The 21501-nt window shown below is 41.0% G+C and overlaps 1 protein-coding gene across 6 annotated transcripts in view; it reads right to left on the bottom strand.

The window, feature by feature from the left end:
* Positions 1–27: 27 nt before the first annotated feature.
* Positions 28–21501, bottom strand: part of nfat5b (nuclear factor of activated T cells 5b) — a 45701-nt gene continuing 24227 nt past the window's right edge. For 3 of the 6 annotated variants that reach the window (XM_085269761.1, XM_085269759.1, XM_085269757.1), the window contains 11 exons: positions 15227–15833; positions 14025–14211; positions 12740–12930; positions 12436–12608; positions 10190–10324; positions 10050–10102; positions 9032–9164; positions 8287–8361; positions 8078–8142; positions 6108–7884; positions 28–5183 (listed from right to left, as the gene is read on the bottom strand). In XM_085269761.1, coding sequence (XP_085125887.1) covers positions 4945–5183; positions 6108–7884; positions 8078–8142; positions 8287–8361; positions 9032–9164; positions 10050–10102; positions 10190–10324; positions 12436–12608; positions 12740–12930; positions 14025–14211; positions 15227–15833 — 3635 coding nt within the window. In that variant the 3' untranslated portion in view covers positions 28–4944. Of the gene's footprint in view, positions 5184–6107; positions 7885–8077; positions 8143–8286; positions 8362–9031; positions 9165–10049; positions 10103–10189; positions 10325–12435; positions 12609–12739; positions 12931–14024; positions 14212–15226; positions 16417–21501 lie in introns of all 6 variants that reach the window. The other 3 variants (XM_085269760.1, XM_085269758.1, XM_085269762.1) reach the window with 2 other exon arrangements.

The following is a 21501-nucleotide window of genomic DNA, read 5'->3' on the forward strand; positions in this document are numbered from 1 at the left end:
TTACACCAGAAAAATGAAATAAAAACCCAACTAGAACTTAAAGTAAATACATTTATTACAGATAGCAGCAAGTTTAACAGAAAATTAATTGCAAGAGTAAAAATGTCCCAATAAAAGCCAGATATATAAAAGTTATTTATTTGTTTGTTTGTTTTTTTAATATTTTGGGTAATGATGATTTGATAGTTGTTCACATGGTTAGAAACAGAAAGGAAGATTTTTACACCTTCGGATGTTTACTAGAAGAGTGGTTCACTTAGGCTTTAAATATGGCAGAGAAATGGAAAGTACAATTTGTAGAGAATTTGTGGCAAAGATAATTATCCACACCGTTTCAAATTGCAGAACAAACCTAGTGTGCACCACCTTTTACTGGTCTGACAGATCTGAGCAAAATGACTCGTGACAATTAAAATTACATCCTGTTTAACAGGATGCCCTGAGGGACATCAGAAGAAAGGGAACCACTGCACAGTAAACAACTGGTATAGACGGAGGTATGACTCACATCTCCTAACAAAGCCTTTAAGTAAGATGGGAACAAAGAAAACACACATTTGTGACCCTTGTCTCAACGAAAACACAAGAAAGCATCTTTAATTGTTGCTGAAAAGTTAGCATTTTGACTAACAGAATTAAAACCAGGCAGAAATTGTAAATAACAAAGAACATCTATTTTGGTTTCTCCTTTAGTCTAAAAATGGGAGAGGCTATATAGAAAAATATATGTTCAAAAAGTAATAGATCTACATTTAAAAAGGTTTATTAGCTGCATAGCAGTTTCAGAGAAAAATCTTTTTTGCATCTGTGTCGAACAACATAAATGCAATGGGTACTTCAGTACAAACAAGTCAGATATGACACAAATTGCACAACACATGAATCCACCACAACCTCATTTATCTGGTCACTGTTGTCGAGCACTTAAAGCGCACTCAAAGTGTTATGGCTTGAAACATTCTATTTAATAAGGACTAACCATCCCCGGTAAGGCCAGCGAGGTGTTAAACAAGCAGATATGGTAAAACGTCAATCTGACTGTTGCTACAACATCTCGTTAAGGCACGTGTACAATCTTTATGGGTGTTTTAAGCAGTGTATATGGTAAAAAAAACAACAAAAAAACAAAACAAAAACACAAAACAACTAAAATGTGTGTGACTCTGCTGACATAATATTAATAGGTTATAATAAAAGAAAACCACATCTTGTTCTACTGAAAAAGAAAATTAAATAAAATGAGAAAAACGAGAACTTTTTTCAAAATAAAACAAAAACCTCCCTCTTGTTTTCCATACACGACGGTGTAAATGAGGGAAACACACTCATATCTGATCAACAATTACACATAATATACACAACTGAGGAAACTACTACCCCCCCCAAAAAAAAAAAAAAAAAGTAATCACCTCCCCCTTATGTGTACCATTCATTCACTGTGTCTCAAAATGACACTTTTACAACCATGATGCACATTTAGGATGATTTTCATTGTAAAAATACTGTTGCCCTGTTTTTAAGTATTTGGTCACATCGGACCTTCGGTCTAATTACAAACCATAAATAAACATGTGACGTCAGCTTAAAGGTGTAACTACAACTTCTGCAAGTCACAGAAGGAACTGTGCACGGAAATATCCATCGCAAGGTGCCTGTATCAGCATGTGTGCGTGTCTCTTTGGGGGGTGGCTGCCGAATCACGAACTGTGTCATTCACGAAGTTAGAAACACAGCTGCGATTACAATTTGGAGACTAACCAACACACAAATAAATTAAGATATACTTCTCTGAAAAGAGGCACAAGTACTAAACTGATAAAAAAAAAGAATTAGTATCTACAAACAAAAGGAAATTAAATCATAAATATTCAACACTGGAAATATTAGTTATTAAACAAAGTCACAAATTGAAGAAAGCCAGTCTCAGAAAGCTCTTTTCTCCAAAGACGGGTTTTCTTCAGGAATCGGGTCCCTTTAAAAACCACTCCAACTCTTCCAACTTACGCCCTGTTTACATCGTCTCCATCCTAACCGACAGCTAAATCAGATTTGAAAGCGTATAAAATGTAGCGGCGTTGATGTACTTCTGACAAACTATACACAGAAAACACGGCAACAACGAGGCGTAAAACGGGGCCGATCCTATCAGAGACCAGCACCTTGTTCGTGCACACACTTTAAAGGGAAATTAGACATGACATTGAGGGGGAAAGCGTGAACAGTAGAACAATATCTAAAAATAAAATCTGTAAATTCTGTAAAGGAAGAGAAAAAAAAAACTACGCTGATCTTAAAGCTAAAATGCAAGCCTGTAAAAAGAGAATAAAAACTCATGAGCCATAAAACTGGCCTTCCATCATTCCTGGATTCATTCAGAGCAAGATTTGAGTCAACCTTTGGTCCAGAGGTCACTGGCAAACTGCTTACGGCGACATGAACTGTACAGTACAGTATCCAAACTGTACAGTATCCATTTACAAGAAAACATACGTAGCGGGCTCTATTCGTGCATGTTACTACACTATCCTGGATGAGATGTGCAGTAGCATTAGTGAATGCTGCTGCTTTTTCAACATTCACTGAATCAATCACATTAATAACCTGCTGGAAAGGCTTTAAAAAAAAAGAAAAAAGACTACTACTCCTGTTCATGCGTGCCTGCCGCAGAATGACACCAACAAAATGACACTAAAGCACACAATAAAAATATAATATATATATTCTACATATAATATATTCTGCTCTAGGTGCATGTACATATACGAGATATAGGTCATCTGAAGTTAGCATTTAACATTTTAATGCAGGTAATGTAAGTTTTTCCTGATTTGTCCAGTTTTCCAGCACAGCTTTTAGGATTCTAATATGTTAGTACGATGCCAGGTCTCTCTTGGAAATTAGATTTTTAATCTCAATGAGAATTTTTACCTGGATAAATAAAATAAAGGACTAATAATGTTTTAGCTTTTTCTGTGAATGAACAGTGACAGTTGTAACATAGATGTCAAAAATTCACACTGTTATAAAACATTTTTGTTATACAGTAACTAATTTGGACACATTTAGCGATACTGGCTTAAATCAGACTCTCGTGGTAATTTGTTTTTATGATCCATATTCATATTCACTGTAAACAATGCAGAAGAGGCAGCTTCAGGCAAACTTGCTGCCTCCTGGTGATGATTTTTTTTTTTTTTTAATGCCTTAAATTTTGTCACGCCGTCATTACAAAGCCTGTACACTGTGGTGGATACTGCAAAGTATTTCATACTCAAAAAGACACTGATCAGCCACAACATTAAAACCCATCTTCCTAATATTGCATGGGTCCCTCAAGAACACCTCTGGCGGAGTCCTGATCTCTGGTGGCGAGGATCCTTCTGGACTTGGTCGGTAGTAAATTGAGGAGTCCGTAGACCAGGCTTGTTCCAGCTCAAACTGTCGATGCTTGACATCACTGGGATCTGGGAAGCGTGATGTTCCTTGAGCTGTATTTACGCTGGTCAAACAACAGGTCCAGTTATCCTCATGAATGTCAGGAACCAAGTTCTCCCAGCGGTGCGATAAACTGCATTAAACTATTGAAGGTTTTATTATTGTGGCTGACTGGTGTGTGTTTCACATCATCAGTCTACTCAACTGGCCTTGACAAGACTGATTTGCAGCAAAATATAACACAGAAAAGTACAGCACACCTAGTGAGCATCTGAGCTTCCATCATCGATGAAACCAAAGTCACTTTGTGACAAAGACAACTAAAGCGGATTTATTTACACTATCGGGTGCAAGCTTGCTGCTACAACAATGAAATATTACCCACAAACAAACAAAACTTAATTGCGATATTACATAAGATTAGTGTGTATTCGTTTTTACAGCTCGTCCTTTGTCTCTCATTTCTCTGCCTGCTCCAGCCTTCTTTCACATTTTCTACACTGTTGGATCACATGACTCAACAGAAGCTACCTACCAGGGGTGTCAAACATGAGGGCAGAGGAGCCAATTCAGCCCACTCAAAGACTTTAACAAACTGTAGAACTTGCACAATCTGTGGTCTCTTCAGTCTGTTGTTTTTTTTAATAGCAGTAGTTAAAAGTAATTAAAAATCATCCAACTAATGAGAGTGGCTGTCTAAACCAACTCCCTCTTGAAAAAGAAATAACTCATGGCCTGTCATGCTACACTGAGGTTAAACCAAAAACATCTCAGACTGTTGGTTCTTGTTTTCTTTTTGAAAAATGGAGGATTCATTAACTTATGTTTATTAAACTTTTTAAAGTTGAAGTTCAGTGATTGAACTGCCCTAACACCCACTGAAATGAAATCAAACTGATTTCATGTGGTCCTTGAACTAAAACCCCTTCAACCCCTACATACCGCACTCCTCTCACTGTGTCACACAATCCATGCTCCGTGCAACCAAAATACAAAAGTTTTTAAAAAAGGAAAAAAAAAAGAATGTGATTTGTGAAAACACCACAAGAACTAAAAGATACTGCAAATAACATTAGTGAAATTCTACTTACAGATAGAACTCTAACAAATTCCAAGGATTGCTGGTTAGTGTCTTTCCCGAGGTCTAAATTCAACATCTTTCAAAGTTTCACGGAAGTTTCCTTCTCTGGAGTCCATTGCCATTTTCAGCCATTCAGTCATTGAGTTAGAGATGTTTATGTTTCATTTCTTTTAGTTATCCGAATATTAATTTGTCCACTTTATCTTCATGATCACTATAAAATCTTTAGCTCATCTTAACTGTTCTTTCCTAACACACCCTTAAAAGAAGACCAAATCATATGCATATAGTTCAGAAAAAAACAAAACGTGAAGTGACCACAAATAAACACATCACTGAGGGTTAATTTTAAAGGTTTAACTTACATAAAATTCCTAAGAGACAATATTTGGACCTACAAATAGAAAAAGTTATAAACCTGCATTCAATTAGTAGGAACGAGTTATGTTGCTGCCCGGCTCCTGCAGGCTGACCAGCAGATCGTCAATCTTCTCCATGTTCTGAGAGGCAGACATGGTGTTCGGCACAGTGCCAGACTGAGAGAGGGACTGGCTGAGCAGGGACTGGATGTGCGCTTCACTCTCTCTCTGGTTCTGACCAGACTGGCTGATTGCTATTATCTGATCTGACAGCGTGTTTCCAGGAGTTTCCATCAACTGGCCGCATTCTGCAAGGAAGGAACAGAAAGAGCTTCATGACTCAACAGGAACCACAGTCAAGAAAATAACAAACCACAGGCCCTTGAATAAAGTAAGCAGTGAACAGATTATTAATTACTTATGCTTTGGTCATAAATTTGAATGAAAAGTGGAGACACTACTTTACTGTCAATAATGAGTCCTCACAATCCAGATTTGACTGTACTCAATTCTTGCCAATTTGCAACCTATAAATCAGACTTAAAAATTGTGTTTTGTTTTTCTTTTATTGGACAATTAAAGGATGGGGATAAAAAAAAAAAAAACAACTTTACAAATATGTTAAAGATGAACATTAATAAAAATAAAAAGGATAAATTCTAATACTGGTATTTCACAGACATGTGAAATTTAATCTGAAGTAACTCATTTTTGCCACTTGAGGGCAGCAGAAACAAGTAGTGATACATAGAGATACAGTCTATGCCAGGGGTAGGCAAGTCCAGGCCTCGAGTACTGGTGTCCTGCAGGTTTTAGATGTGTCCTTGATCCAACACAGCCTGGAGTTGCCTAGCCCTTGTCTATGCAATGAACACATTAACTTTCTATCACGCTTTAAGTTGATGTGGTGAATCTACTGAATAGATACGAAGCAATGCTCAGTAGTCAAAGTTGTGAGTCTCATCACTCAACGAAGCTTCTTTTTAGCTCTGCTAAATAATGAAGAAGAAAAATGGGCTTTTTGACTATGTAATACTCCTTTAGGTTTACCAGCTAATTACTAACTGTATCTTTTCTTGCCATAAACAGCTGTTTGCTGCATCTGGAAACAACTCTAATGAGAGCAACCAGAGTGAACTAAAAGTAACTAAGTGATAATCTTGTTCCTCACTTCTCACTTTGAGTCATTTCAGCAGTTTCAACAACGTGCACTTGCCTAATAAATTCCTTACCGTTCTGGATACCGAAAAGGAAGAGGCCAGCTTGTTGAGGCTGGCTGGATTGATTGACGCTCCCACTCACAGCTGTTTGAAACAGAGATCCTGGCTGTTGAACAGGGGAGGACGTAGTTGTCTGGAGGTTTGCCACGCCATTCTGTGAGGCAAACACGGCTGATTGTGCAAGCTCCTGAGCGGCCAGACCCCCCTGCAGAGAGGCCATAGTGGACTGAGGCATGAAGAGACCCACAGGCTGCTCCTCTCTGTTGCTGCTGTTCCCCAGCTGCATAGGTTGTTGCTCCTGAAACATGGCTTGCTGTGGTGGTTCAGTAGGGTTCCCTAAGGTCATGGGTTCTGGGCGATCTTGCTGGGTTACCGTCACCATGTTGGCTTGAGAAAAGGGCAGAGGGGTGTTTTGGGGCTCTTGAGAAACTAGACTGTTGTTGGTCAAAGGAGGCATTTGGCCTTGGTTACTGAAAAGGATGCTAGAGCCCTGGTCTGGTGTGGAAAGTGTGTTGCTGCAAAACAGCAAGCCAGCCTGCTGTTGCTGCTGCTGCTGGCCTGGAGAAAGTGAATTTGTAGATGAATGTGGGGAGATGTTCTGAAACAGGGTGGCCTGCTGGGCTGGCTGTGTGTGGTGTTGAGGCTGAGATGGTTGCTCCTGCTCCATGGGGCTTCTCTGCTGGATGGGGGAGATCTGGGTCTGAAATACTGACTGTGGTTCAGGGGAAGAAGATTGTAAAGCGCTAAGGAAGGCCAGCTGCTGCTGCTGTTGCTGCTGCTGTTGCTGGGAACTGTTGTTTGAAAGCTGATTGGACATAGAGGTCTGGGGGAGGAAGAGTCCAGGGGATGAGGCTTGCTGCTCTGGAGACTGTAGCACTGTCATGGTGCTTTGGAAGAGTGCAGCCTGGACCTGTTCCTGGGAGGCTTTTTGAAACAGCGCCCCCTGTGGATCCTGCGTTTCTGCCAGAGTGCTGGGATTGTGAAACATCGGTGGTGAAGAGTGAGATGGGGTCTGCTGGAGGAAGTTTGTCTGGATAGAAAGAAGATCATTTGCCTGCTGAAAAAGAGCTGCCTGCTGTTGCTGCTGCTGTTGTTGTTGCTGTTGTTGCTGTTGCTGGTCCGGCTGGAAAAGTGATCCCTGGTTAGTCACCACACCTGGTGATGAGACCTGAAGCTCTCCATTCTTGGCCTGGGATGCATCCTGAAACATGGCACAGTGCATCTGCATCTGTGACTGAAACAGCTGCTGCTGCAGATTCTCCATAACCTGCTGCTGCTGTTGCTGCTGCTGAATTTGCTGTTTTTGGATCTGTTGCTGATGCTGGATGTGTTGCTGCTGCTGTTTGGTTATAGGGTTGTCAGATTGAAGTGATAAGTTACAGTATCCTTTGGCTTTTAGTTGTCTCACTGCTTCTTCCAGCTGGGCTACTTCATCTGGAGGAAAGAGTGGCAGCTGCTGCGGTTGAGATGCAGGTTCCCCACACAACCTTCCCACAGCTCCAGAACTGACACCTGGCCTCTCCTGCCTGAGGCCATCTCTGGTCTCCAAAAGGAACTGCTGTGATCCTTGCTGAAGCAGAGAGTCTGCAGGCACAGAGAACGAGCTGCCCGCAACAATGTCCTGCTTCTGGATGGTGCTTAAGGGCTCAGCGCTGGTAAAAACAGGCGCCTGGCCTTTGTCAGGATCACCTGCAGGCTGAGACAGGTTGCTGGAGAATACTCTGTTTTTATTTAGATGTCCTGCCGTCATATCAGAGTTCTGCTGGGCTGGGCACAGATCACCAGTCTGCTGATAACCCACAAAACAGAACACAAAAGATGTGCTTCACTTTGCTTTTCAGTTATGCATCACTGTTATTCTCTTTTTCAAAACACAGAATACTACCTTTATGCTTTATTTCAGGGACAATAAAACATGAACGAACTGAACGACTTGACTTTAAAACAAATTATGAAAGCAACATATAAGATAAAAGCTTCACCTTAAATACTCCTGAAGACTGAAGGTTGCTTGTCACCTCCATTGGAGTGACATCTTCTCTCTTTACTAAAGACAACAAAGGCATCAGGGATCTATCTACAACCGTACGAGTAGCAAGGATTACATTACATTTTTTTCCATGTATTCACTTTACTATATATAGGAAACCTTGGTGTCTTTGTTAAAAAATTGAAATAAATAAAAAATAACCTTTAATTTGCTCATCAAAAGAACACGTCTTCACTGGAGAAGGCAACTCTTTCTTCACAGGAACATCGATTGTTGCTGCAAGTGTCAGCAAAATGACAAAAATCAATGCACAGCAAAAATGTTAGTTAAGTAAAGCTACATATGATGTGAGTGGACAGCTAATTAAATTGCTTACTAAATTTTAGTTTAGTTACTTTGTCACACCTTACAGTGTTTTACCCAGAGGACTAAAAGGATATCAAATTAACTAGTAAAGAGACAATTTAAAAGGTAATGACTGCTAAAATAACAATGACAATATATTGATATACTCAACAAAGAAGTGATGTAAGTCTTATGACTACTGTACACAAGAACATTCATAAAAGCATAATTATATATTAAAACAAAAAAGTTTTTAAGGCCCAATCACACAGGCTGATAGACTGGTTTGCGAACCCCTGGTAACCATCGGTCACCAGGAAAAGAATGTGTATTCCTCAAGGCCAAACACCTAGAGAGTGAAAATTTGGCCTGTGTGTCTGGGGTGTTAAATACAATCCAGCTTTATTTTCTAACTAGGTTGGTCTGCTTTGGTACCAGTCAGTAAATCTAATCAGCCATGTGTGGGAAATGACCCAGTAATCTGAAGGCTACATGCAAGGTTACCAGAATCCCGATTACATTTTCATGGTCATCTTTCTATCAGCCGATTGTAAAAAGGACACACTTCATGTGAATTAGTGTGAAACGGATTCAAACAAACCTGGATCTGGAGTGTAAGTAAATGGCTGAACGTCATGGGATCTCCCAGCATTCGTCACCACGTAGATTCCTACACACACTTTAGATGTGATGACTTGGTTCTGGTAGGGAGGAACCTTTACTATCAGGTGATTCTTTGGGATGATAAACAAAAAAAATCATCAGCAAACACGACTACAACAATAAGACTACCCAACTTCAGCATTCTGCTATAGAGATTTCTATGACACATCTGACATCACAGTGACACCAAATATAAATGGGCAATAAATCATATTTCTTACTCTCGCTGTAGACGATGGATTTGCAGCTACCAGATATTGATATTATTTTGCTATTAATATTAATCCTACATGCAACAGTCCCATTTATCCAGGCTTGGGACCAGCACTTTGAGTCCACTAGCATTCCAGCCTTGACCCTGGGATCTGATTGTGTCTGAGGCAGATGTGTTAGCCACTAACATGCAGCCATGTCAACTAAATATCAATGACAGTAGCACTTCCAGCTACCAGCAGCTGGTGGCGGTAAAACTTGGCTCAATAATGAAGAAGCACAGAAGACCATTAACCGACCAAAGTAATGCCAAATTATCTTTCAAATCATCAAAGCATAGTTAGCCGAGTTGGTTCATTCAATCATGTTTGTTCAGCCTTTCCAAACAATACACATCACAACTTCAGATAACTGTAAAACTGGTTTATGAGGGTGTCAAGGTCTTAGCAAAATGTGAATACTTTCATTTGGCAGCTGCAGATTCATCGCTCTGGTCATGTCATTTAACAAGAGCAAAGGTTCAGACTGGACTGTTGAGACACACTCAGTAATAGCCTTTAAGATGGAGTGTAATTAGGTCAGAACACAATGAGACTACTCAAACCTTTGAACAGCAGCCATTTAAGATGATTACATCTAAAGCCACTTACCAGTCTGAAATGGCTGCATCTATCTACTGAGCTCGTTAGCCATTACCATAATTGTTTGTCACAAAAAAGATTAAAAATAGATAAAAAACACACCTGGTGAAAAAGCTCCATGTCAATTTCAGCCTCTGCCTTCCATGACTTCTCATCTGAAACACAGAAACGATGTAAAGCATCAACCAGAGAAATGACCTCACCTATAATAACCATGCAAAACATAAAGCTTTACTACTGACCAGAGGCATTCTCGTGAAATATGACTTTGGTGTCTTTAAGAAAGTTTTTTCCAATGATGAAGACCTCCTCTCCACCCCTCACTGAACAGCTGTGCAGTGACTTTTTCAGTATTTCAGGCACTCCTGCTGGCTGGGCTGTAAACACAGCAGATACACGTCATGCATTTATGTTTTAAAGTTTTATTTATACATGCAACCCAGGCAGAAATAAAATGAAATCTAACAGTAACAGCAAAGAAATTCATGCTGAAAGGACTGAAGCAGTGATTCAAAAAACTAATATGAAAACAAAGGGCTGCCCTTTGTCTCCGGTTCTGTTCATAATTTTTATGGACAGGATTTCTAGGCGCAGCCAAGTGGCGGAGGGCTTTCGCTTTGGTGGCCTCAGAATCTCATCTCTGATTTTTGCAGATGATGTGGTTCTGTTGGCTTCATCGGGTGAAGGCCTCCAGCTCGCACTGGAACGGTTCGCAGCCGAGTGCGAAGCAGCGGGAATGAGGATCAGCACCTCCAAATCTGAGGCCATGGTTCTCAGCCGGAAAAGGGTGGAGTGCCCACTCCGGGTCGGGGATGAGTTCCTGCCCCAAGTGGAGGAGTTCAAGTATCTCGGGGTCTTGTTCGCGAGTGATGGGAGAAGGGAGCCGGAGATCGACAGACGGATTGGGGCTGCAGCTGCAGTAATGCGGACGCTGCACCGGTCCGTCGTGGTGAAGAGGGAGCTGAGTGTAAAAGCGAAGCTCTCAATTTACCGGTCGATCTACGTCCCTACCCTCACCTATGGCCACGAGCTGTGGGTAGTGACCGAAAGAACGAGATCGCGGATACAAGCGGCAGAAATGAGCTTCCTCCGAAGGGTGGCTGGCCTCTCCCTTAGAGATAGGGTGAGAAGTTCGGCCATCCGGGAGGGGCTCAGAGTAGAGCAGCTGCTGCTCCACATCGAAAGGAGTCAGCTGAGGTGGTTCGGGCATCTGACAAGGATGCCCCCTGGGCGCCTCCTGGGTGAGGTGTTCCAGGCATGTCTCACCGGGAGGAGGCCCCGGGGCAGACCCAGGACACGCTGGAGAGATTATATCTCTCGGCTGGCCTGGGAACGCCTTGGTATTCCCCCGGACAAGCTGGAGGAGGTGGCTGGGGAGAGGGAGGTCTGGGCCTCTTTGCTTAGGCTGCTGCCCCCGCGACCCGACCCCGGACAAAGCGGATGACGATGGATGGATGGATGGATATGAAAACAAAAATTTCTAAGGAGATTGGCAGCTTTGTTTTGCCTTTTCAAATTAAAACTTTCAGTAAATATAAATATTTCAAAGATATTTTATCAAAAATGAAAAACTGATCACCAAGTATTGAGAAAACTGTAAATGCAAATGCTTAACATACCCTTTACCTTCAACACTGATTTTGGGGGGCATTGTCTACACACACACACACACACACACACACACACACACACACACACACACACACTTCAAAGGATATTATTAACCATGTCAACCTTAAACATAACCATTACTTTCTCAGATCTAACCCAATCTTATAACTACCTCGTCAGGTCACGAGTTACAGTCTCCATAATATGACTGTATAAACAGATTTAAGTCCCCATGATATGAGTAATATCCGCCCCCACACACGCACACGTACAGACATGCACACACACTAAGATGCCAAGCAGGATTACTGTTTTTTCTTGTTTCGTGGAAAGATATTTCCCTGGGTTGTATGCTGGCTCCGTGTAAACAATAGAAGTTCACACACCTATTGTTTCGTCCTTGCCCTCTCTTTCTCCCCTGCCACTCTCAGAGCAAATTCTCCCAAATCCACTGACACAGATATTTTTTTACGGCCCTAAGCGTCTTTCCCGTTTATAAAAACAACCACACCTTTGTACTTCTGCATTCTGTAGGCATTATTAAACAACTCAGTCTAATGGGATCTTTGTCTCCTTCCTCTCCAAATGTTGATATCAGAAGACAATAGTCTCCTGATCTCTGACTCTAAAAATGGAGAAACAGGAGCTGAAAAAAATTCAGTTTACATTATTATAGTCATTATTAACAGGCATGTTACAGGTCAGCTACCCATTTTCGCACACTTAACCTGTCATAACTACATGAATATCGTAAATAATACCTTGTAATTAAACCTTGCTGGATAATTTTCTGCACAAAGTTTTTTTAAGTGGTTTAACTAATATACCGACTTCACAACATAGTATTTCCAGTCAAAGTATGAGAAAAATGACTTACTACACAGGATTGGAGATGAGGGAGTCTGTAGTGTAAGCACTGAACCATCTGGACGGGGGATGTTGACCCGAAACACGAGCCGAGCACGTGTGCTCTTCTTCTTTGATCCGGCCACCCCAATGCGAGCCTCTACATCAGCGTTGCGGAGCTTCAGGATCCCAACACAGTCCACCCTGCAGTGAGGGGCAGTGTTAACTTGGGTTTACTTGCTCTCAAGAGGATTTTGGCAATTATAGGGAAATGTTCTTAGTAGGACTAACAACTATCACTTAAATGACACAATTTCAGTTTTAAAAGCACGTACGCTAGGGTCATGTTGGAGCTTGGATCCAGGGACACTTCGATAACAGTTGTGCCTTCAATATCAACTTCCTTGCAGGCTGTGGTGTTGCGACCAGTAACCCTGCAGGCTTGGTAAAACCCATGAGGCTTCACGCGGCCGGCATCGGTGCCAACGAACACCTGCAAAACCACTGGCTCGCTCACTCCCTCCAACTGTGCAAGGCAAAAACAGATGAGCAATCAAACGGAGCTCATTGTAGATCTGCTGTGTCATAACATTTTCATACAAAACTATGGACTATGAACTGCTTATTTCTGAAACTTCTGTGCTAATAATGAGCTCCCAGTTTACACTATTCCATCATATAATGCCCAATCAGTTCTGTGCATTCAGCTGAACTTGTGCATCTTCACCTACCTGCCCTGACATTGATGGTGTCAATGTCTTGCTCAAGGACATTGTTAGCTTAATTTATTATTGGATTCTGCTTTCAGATGCAAATCGGTCAGCTTTAGTTCTTTATGGCTTTGGTGATTGTTTTATCAGTTTGGATTCACCTGTCATTTCTGGGCTCTGGCTGCCTTGTGACCATCTGCAGAACCTGGGCAAATGAATGATCAAACACAAGACAATGTGCCTGTTCTGACTAACGTCTGGTTTTTGTCTGCTTTTGAAGTCGGTTAACTACAGCTCAGCTTTAGTCTGAGCGAGTACATAAAATTTAATTCCTTTTTCATCAAGCTACAGCTCCTTAAAGCTTAGGTCCCTGTTTTCACACATGAACTCAAGTGAAAGTTGGATTCCTGATAAGTGACTGACAGTCTGAAGGAGCTGATTTCCTCATCCAACGTCCTCATTTGTGAACAGCAGTGAGAACTAACAGTCTCATGAAATATTACAGACTCTGACACTTCATTTCATCCTCCCAAGGACGTGGATATCCACTTGAACACAAGTGGAACACTTCACAAAATCATTGTCAGTGAACACAGTCCAGACCCATCACTTGGAGAAAACATTTGATATACGTAAAACACAAGAGGCCTATCTGTTAGGAGGCTCAAATGAAAATTGAGGGACCATTTTGCTTTCAAAATGACAGCAACTTGTCTTCTCAGTTCAATACAGTATTGTTAAAAAAAAAAAAAAGTTGTAGGGAAGCCCAGGAGTGCCCCAACTTCTTTGGAAAATGTTGCAAGTAATAAATTCAATATCAGCACTTACTTTCACCTTATGCTAACGTTAAACACAGGGATGCTAAAGCAGTAGAATTTCAACATTAACTACAGAGGGGTTTTACAATTACCTTTACAGTAGGGAAGCCCTGCTGAGTGCGGTCCTTCACGGATCCTCTGCTGCCTTCAGTCAGATAGCGGGCTCTGTGTTGGGTCTCAGGCTGGACGAGGATCTTCAACTCTTTCCCCTCACTCTTTTGTGGGAACTGCATCGAGAGAGTTCCTCCTTTCTGAATAGTAGTCTGAGGTTCATCAGAACTGCAGCAAAGACCAATTTGACAGAGACACGAGCAGATGATCTCTAATTCTAACATTTTCATGTAGCCTATGATGGATTAAAAAGTCTTCAACTTAATCCATGCAAGTGTTTGCAGCAATGTTAGGTTCAGAACCCCAGTTTAAATAAAAAGAACCCTAACAGTATTATATATCTGTATGCAATTGGCTGGGGTTTGCTGCAGTACATAGCTCTCAGTCACAACAGTGAAACTGCTCTGAAGTTGCCATGGCGCTCTAAGCAATGCAGAGTTCAGAGGGTGTCCATCAACCAAACATTTTCTATCCCCAGCTCCTAAAACGTTCAGCCTTATCTGTTTATTTAATCTGCTCTGCTTATCCTAGGTCTTTGAGAAGGGCTCTGTGATTCACTGTGGCTGACCATTGTTTGTACTTCAGTATCCTGCCCCTCCCTCCCCTCTGATCTAACCGCTCTCCTTCAGTCAAAGTGTGGTGGGAAATTTAGAGCCAGATCAGTTTGGTAAAGATTTCCATCTGTCGGTGTGTGCCAACGTATCATTTCGTGATACTACCTCCTTCTACAATAACGATGAGGGCTGAGCAAAATTATTAAAACGGGTCTTTAAAGTTATAGTCAGAGAAAGGCTGAGTACCCAAGTAACTACTAAAGGGCTGGTGCAACTATCAAAGGAAACTATTAAATGAACAAAAAGCTAGCTAACAAGTGAGTCAACAATGTCCTAAATCAATGTGTTTTCTTTACTTACTGATAATGTAACATCATTTATTTCAAAATCAATTCTATTTATATAGTGCCAAATCACAATAACAGTTGCCTCAAGGTGCTACAATAGTACAGAAAAAACAGAAAACCCCAACAATGATATGACCCCCATGAGCAATCGCTTTGGCAACAGTGGGAAGGAAAACCTCCCTTTAATCAGGAAGAAACCACTGGAAATATTTTTGACAACTCCATGAAATGTCGAGAGGCATGTGACAAATTTCTGGTGATCATAATACAAAAAGTACAAACCTTCCTTTATGTCCTCCCTTGCTGTCAGGGCCTAGCTGCGACAGGACAAAGTGTGGGCCTTTGGCACTGTCTGCATCAAACACATCCATGCTGCCCTCCCCTGCTGGCGCCGTCTTAGGGCCAGGCCTTTGACGGGGGGTACGTTTGCGGGACTTCCGTGGCACCTCTGTGTTGTCATTGTAAGACAGCGTGCTCGTCACACTGAAGTTGGACAGAGATTCATCCATCCAGATGCTGTTACTTTGCTCTGTATCCTGGGTCCCATCATCTTGGCAGGACATTTGGCTGTCATCAAACAAATCTTCTGGAGGTGGCGAGATGTTCAGTACGGTGCGACGCTTTGATGGAGTCAGTGGGTGATGCAGTGGGCCTTCCTGGGTTGTTACACCTTTTCCTCCTGCTAGCTCGCCGCTGCCCCTGCCGTTACCATTTCCACGTTCTGCTCCAGCAGCCTCTGGTACCACTTTGGTACTCCTGGTGTCGTCTGGATCAACATTACTGTCTTTAACTGGTTTCTGGTCATTGGTTAGATTACTGGAATGCATGGTGGAGCTGGAAGAGGTGGAAAAAGCACTGCGAGGGCCTTCCATGGTCAGAGAAGAGGCATCTACAGTGCAAATAATTAGATAGTTAATACAGGCATCTCAACTAATGTTGGCTAGTAGTCCCAATTTTACAGCAAAATAGTTTTTTTCTCTGTTTCAATTTTTTTGTTGCTGATTTTATTACATTTTTTTTATATGTTGTCATCCAAAAAAGAAACTGTGTTGTTACTAGATCTTACATATAAATGTGCATCTGATTCTGATGAAGTTATAAATGTGGAGTATTTGTAGCACAGTGGAGGTGTTATGTCAAGAAGACTAAAAACAAAGACAAAGGTTGAGCAGGCCACTATATTTTATTTCAATGTACTGTAATCAACTTCAAAAACAACAGAAATTCATTATTGCTAGCATTTTGTGCATGCTCAAATAAAAATCTCGACAATAATAATATTGTACAATATGAGGCATGCCAATTATGGGAACTTTTCGTTTATTTATATCTTGCTTTCTATCAGTGTTCATTTTGGGGACTGAGCGTAGCCGCTGAGACAAAATAAACAAGCTTCTGACCTAGGAAGCAGAGAACTGCAGACCATTTTCTGCATATAAAATGCAGACACTCCCTGCTTCATAGGGAACTTCCTGGAATATAAAAATGAGACAGCAAATAAGCAATAAAAGCTGAACAGTAAAAAAACGTATTCAGATTTTATTAAAAAGAAGAGAAAAAAAGAAATCAATAGAACAGGGAAATTTGTTTGGCAAAAATCATGTTGCTTCAACATGCTTATATACACTGATCAGCCATAACATTGAAACCACCAACATAACAAGGAATACAGTGGTAAATGTGAGGGGAGTGGGACACATTAGGCAGAAAGTTCTTGGAGCAGACGTGTTAGAAGTGAAAGAAATGGGCAAGCACAAGGAACTGAGTGATTTAATGCAGTGGCCATCCTGTCCCATGTCTCTGGTACAATGTGCACATAAGCAGGATCGTGAGTCCTGTTGACGGTTGGGTGCGTGCACCTCTTTCACCTGGTAGCAGCAGGACGCACTATGGAAAAACGGCAAGCCACCAGAGGCAGTGTGACACTCCAGAGAATATTAGCTCCTAACAATCTTGTGTATTGTTACGTTGAAGCATGTCACCTTTCGAGACACTCCAGCAGACCATGCAAATGCATTCACTGTATTTCAGCTTCCACCAGGAGAATTGACACTGCAAATGTGCTCTGGAATGGTTTGAGAAGCATAAACAGATCAAGGTGTGGCCTGAAAATTTCCCACATCGCAATCTCAGTGAGGAAGGATATGAAAGAAAGAAAAAAAATAGCGTGATCTACAGATCACGACAACGAAGGCTCTGCTGCTGACATCTTGGTGCCTGGAGGACACCTTTAGAGGTTTTGCAGAGCTATCGTATTTGGCAAGCGGTTTTAATGTTGTGGCTGGTTGGTGCACACTGTTATTTCAAAAATATTCAAAAGAGTTTAAAATGAACTATATAAAGAGTGTGGGGAAAGGATGGTTAAATGGTATGGCGTTATTTTTGTGCCACTATTCTGAGCGCACGTATAAAAAAAAATTGAGCACACCTAAAAAAAAAGTTTGCAGGTGCAAGTGTTGTATTTTGAGGAGAAATTTATTTTGAGCAAAGAAAAGCTGAATTTGAGTGAACAAAATTCATTCCTGCGTGCAAAAAATGTATTTCAGTGTTTGCTATTATCCATACACACACACACACACAAAAGCAGCCCCTCAGTTTTTGCATTTGCGCTCGCTCGCAACGTGTTCCTCGCGCTCTCAACATTTCTGCCCGTGCGCGCTCAACTCTTTCTCTACACCGTTATATTTGTGCCACAAAACCAGCCAATCACAGACTTGGATGCAAAAAAATCTGATTGGCTGTTCTGGTCTCCAGTCAGCTCGAAATGACAAAATGCAATATCCCAGAATCCATTTCGTCCAAAACTCAAACGAGGCAGTGGCGGAGGAACACAGAGTGGCGGAGTTTGAAATATTACTCTTTCTGGGTCACAAAATAAACTTTTAAGATATTTTCATGCGTGAATGTTGCTGTGTAAACTTCAAATACCTGCTCGATTCATCAAGACATCACATATTTGCATAAGTGCTTGATGAATCGAGCAGGTATTTGAAGTTTACACAGCAACATTCTCGCATGAAAATATCGTAAAAGTTTATTTTGTGACCCAGAAAGAGTAATATTTCAAAATCCGCCACTCTGTGTTCCTCCGCCACTGCCTCGTTTGAGTTTTGGACGAAATGGATTCTGGGATATTGCATTTTGTCATTTCGAGCTGATTGGAGACCAGAACAGCCAATCAGATTTTTTTGCATCCAAGTCTGTGATTGGCTGGTTTTGTGTCACAAATATAACTGTGTAGAAAAAGAGTTGAGCGCGCACGGGCAGAAATGTTGAGAGTGTGAGCAATACGTTGTGAGCGAGCGCAAATGCAAAAACTGAGAGAGAGGGGCTGCTATTGTGTGTGTGTGTGTGTGGATAATAGCAAACACTGAAATACATTTTTTGCACGCAGCAATGAATTTTGTTCACTCAAATTCAGCTTTTCTTCGCTCAAAATAAATTTCTCCTCAAAATACAACACTTGCACCTGCAAACTTTTTTTTACATGCGCTCAGTTTTTTTTTTTACATGCGCTCAGAATAGTGGCACAAAAATAATGCCATAAAATGGCAGATTATAAACAAACAGTTACACTGGTCTTGACATTGTTGACGTTTGGATGAATCATTGGTTTACAAGAAAAAAAACGGTTGGAAGAAAAAAAGAGCGCATAAAACGCATGAAGATAGTGTCATTTTGAGCAAGTATCATGAGACAAAAACACATATGATCAGAAACCACAATACAGAATTGCCAACAAACAAATGAGAGCAAATGATTAATACTTCAAACAACAAATTTTTTCTCCAAACAACCAGGAAAACATCAAAACTATGGCTGTTTCTCACAGGACATCATGCACAAATTGCTTGATAGTAGTCCCCCATATTGGACGTGAGACAACTACATGTCGCGCTGGGGGTCGGGGTTGTATTCTTTGACTGGCTGGTGAGGTGAAATCAGTCAGAAAGAGGCTGCTTCACCAAAAACCTCTTTGTGATTGCATTGTTCACTATCAGATAGCAGTGGCTGCCTGTAGCTTGCATGGACGATGCCGACTTGTCTTCAGATGCTTGCTAACTACTCAAGTGAAATTTATTTGCATAGCCCTGTTCAGACACCAGAATGCTTTACAGAGGGACATTTAAAACTTTTAAACATATCACCTTATGACACGTGTACAGTCGATCCTAGGAATGTAAAGGCAATAATCAGAAGTTAAAAAACAAACAAACAAACTTCACAGATGTCTTCCTACTTTTATCTGGCACAATAAAGTCTACTACAGATGTAACAGGCAGGCATTTGCAGTGACAAACTGTAGGAAAACTTGAAAAAGTGTAACGACAATGGAAAATGTTCTTTCTAAGCAAAAAGCTTTACCCTGGCACTGGAGCCAAAACATTTCAAAAGGTACAAGTTTTACTTTGAATGCAAAAGGTCTCCATGTCTGGTTGGTTTTGCACTTTTCAGAGTTTCACTACCGCTTGTAGAACAGCCAGTGAGTGTCTGTGAAAAATTTTTAGTCTGTTCCATGCAAACTTTAGGCGACCATGGCAATCTGTCACCAACCAAAGCAATTGCAAGGTGGTTTATGCCAATTAGTCAAGGAACCCCAAAATCTCACAAGTGATGGGAATAGACCACGGGATGTTTAGCTGGTCTCTAGGCCTGTGTGACTGGGATCTTATTCACTTGACCTAATATTGTCACATGTCCAAAATGGTAAACAATTTAATGTCAAATGGTTAGCAGTCATGTGACTGCAAAACATCAATAGGTACGAATCTATCAATGAATTATTTGGTCTACATCAGTGGTGGGGAACTCCAGACCTCAAGGGCCGGTGTCATGCAGGTTTTAGATGTGTCCCTGATCCGACACAGCTGAGTTAAATGGCTTGAAGTTCTCCAGAGCTCTGGTACTGAACCAATCATTGGATTCAGGATGATATCTAAATATCTACCAGGAGTGGGGAACTCCAGGCCTTGAGGCCCAGAGTTGCCCACCCCTGCTCTACATGAATTGCTTGTGGAAGCAGTGACCTGTGACTGGTATTAAAAAAAAAAAAATCAAAAGTAGGCAGGACAGGAAAATATTTATAAAAACCAAAAAAGGGGGTAAAAAGCCTGGGTCAGGCAATGAATAGAACCTACCATAAAGTCTGTATCATAGCAGTCTGTACTGTCAAAGTCCCATGCATGCAAAAGTGGCTGACTTGATTTTGGAGTCTGGAGCTCCTGGACTGAGCCCACCTTGCTTGCATTATTACCCCTAAGTGTTCATCTCTCCTCGAATAACTACTAAAACAGTCACTTAAAAGTCTCAGGTCAGCTGAAACATTTGAATAACTTCAAATATCAAGTGAACATAGAACACCAAGTTAAAACATCAAAAGATAAATTAGAAAAAATAAAATAAAATCAGTGACACAGCACTTTTTGCTGTTTCTTTGTTTTTAGAAGCACATGCTGAGATTTTTAATTAATCTCTAGAATCTTTGCAAAACTCTCATGTGTTAATTTCCACCGTGAAACCATAAACCCAACTGCAACAATGGCGGGTAAAAGATATGCTTATCTTCACACATTCAACAATCTGTGACTCACCCTCCAATCCGGATCTAAATCTGGAGCTCTCAACAAGCTAACAGTCCTCAAAAAAAATGGGCAACTTTTACTTGTGTAGGAAATAGAGCTGGGCGATAGAACGATAACGATATGTATTGCGAAATAACTTTTCCTCAATAGAAAAGTTAAACTATTGCGATAGGCCTCATCTCTCTTGTCCTCTTTAAAAAAAAAAAGAAAAAAAAAGAACATCAGCCAATCCAAATTAAGTAGCGCAGAGCCGAACCAATCACAGCCGCAGCGTCACGTCACGTGACTTGTTACCCGCACATGTGTATTTGTTTGGGAAGCAGCCAGCGGTAATGGAGGAAATGAGTGTGCCAACTAGAGAAAAATCAACCGAGCGTGACCGAAGGTTACCGAAGAAAAAACAGATGATGGTTCCAATGCCGGAGAGATTGTCGAGCGGAAGAGCCATAGAAGTTCCGTAGTGTGAAGGTATTTCGGCTATTTCAAGTCTGACAAAAAAAAAAACAGAGTAGCGCGCACTGTAAATTGTGCCGAAAGCAAGTCTGGAAATACAATAAAGCGGTGCATGCGCAATCTCTGACTGGAAGCGCTAATTCGTCATTCGGCTTTTGTCAGACTAAAGTCACTGTTAAAACTGTTTGAAAAGTTAAGCTATACAACAAGGAGAGATTGAGAATTTCCTTTTAGTTCTCAGTTTATTTGATATTGACAGTTAGTCAATTTTGTTTGTTCTTCTGTAAAACAAACTAAGATTTATTTTTAGAATTAATATTTTGTTTGTAAGTGGAACTGACAATTTAGTAGTCTGTTTCGCTTGTTCTATTCTGAAACTTAAACGCTTTAGCGGCTGCTTTTGTGTAGTTTGCAATATTTGCCTTTATTTATCTGAAAAGGTCTCATGTTCCTTACGTACATCTACCCAGTTGAACTTATTATGGGAAATAAATATTTAAATCAAAACAAGCTGCTGATTAT

The sequence above is a fragment of the Mchenga conophoros genome, linkage group LG1 (genome assembly GCF_057382185.1).
Source record: "Mchenga conophoros isolate Kocher_MC1m ecotype Shallow Benthic linkage group LG1, M_conophoros_male_GT1.1, whole genome shotgun sequence".
NCBI classification, from domain to species: Eukaryota; Metazoa; Chordata; class Actinopteri; order Cichliformes; family Cichlidae; genus Mchenga; species Mchenga conophoros.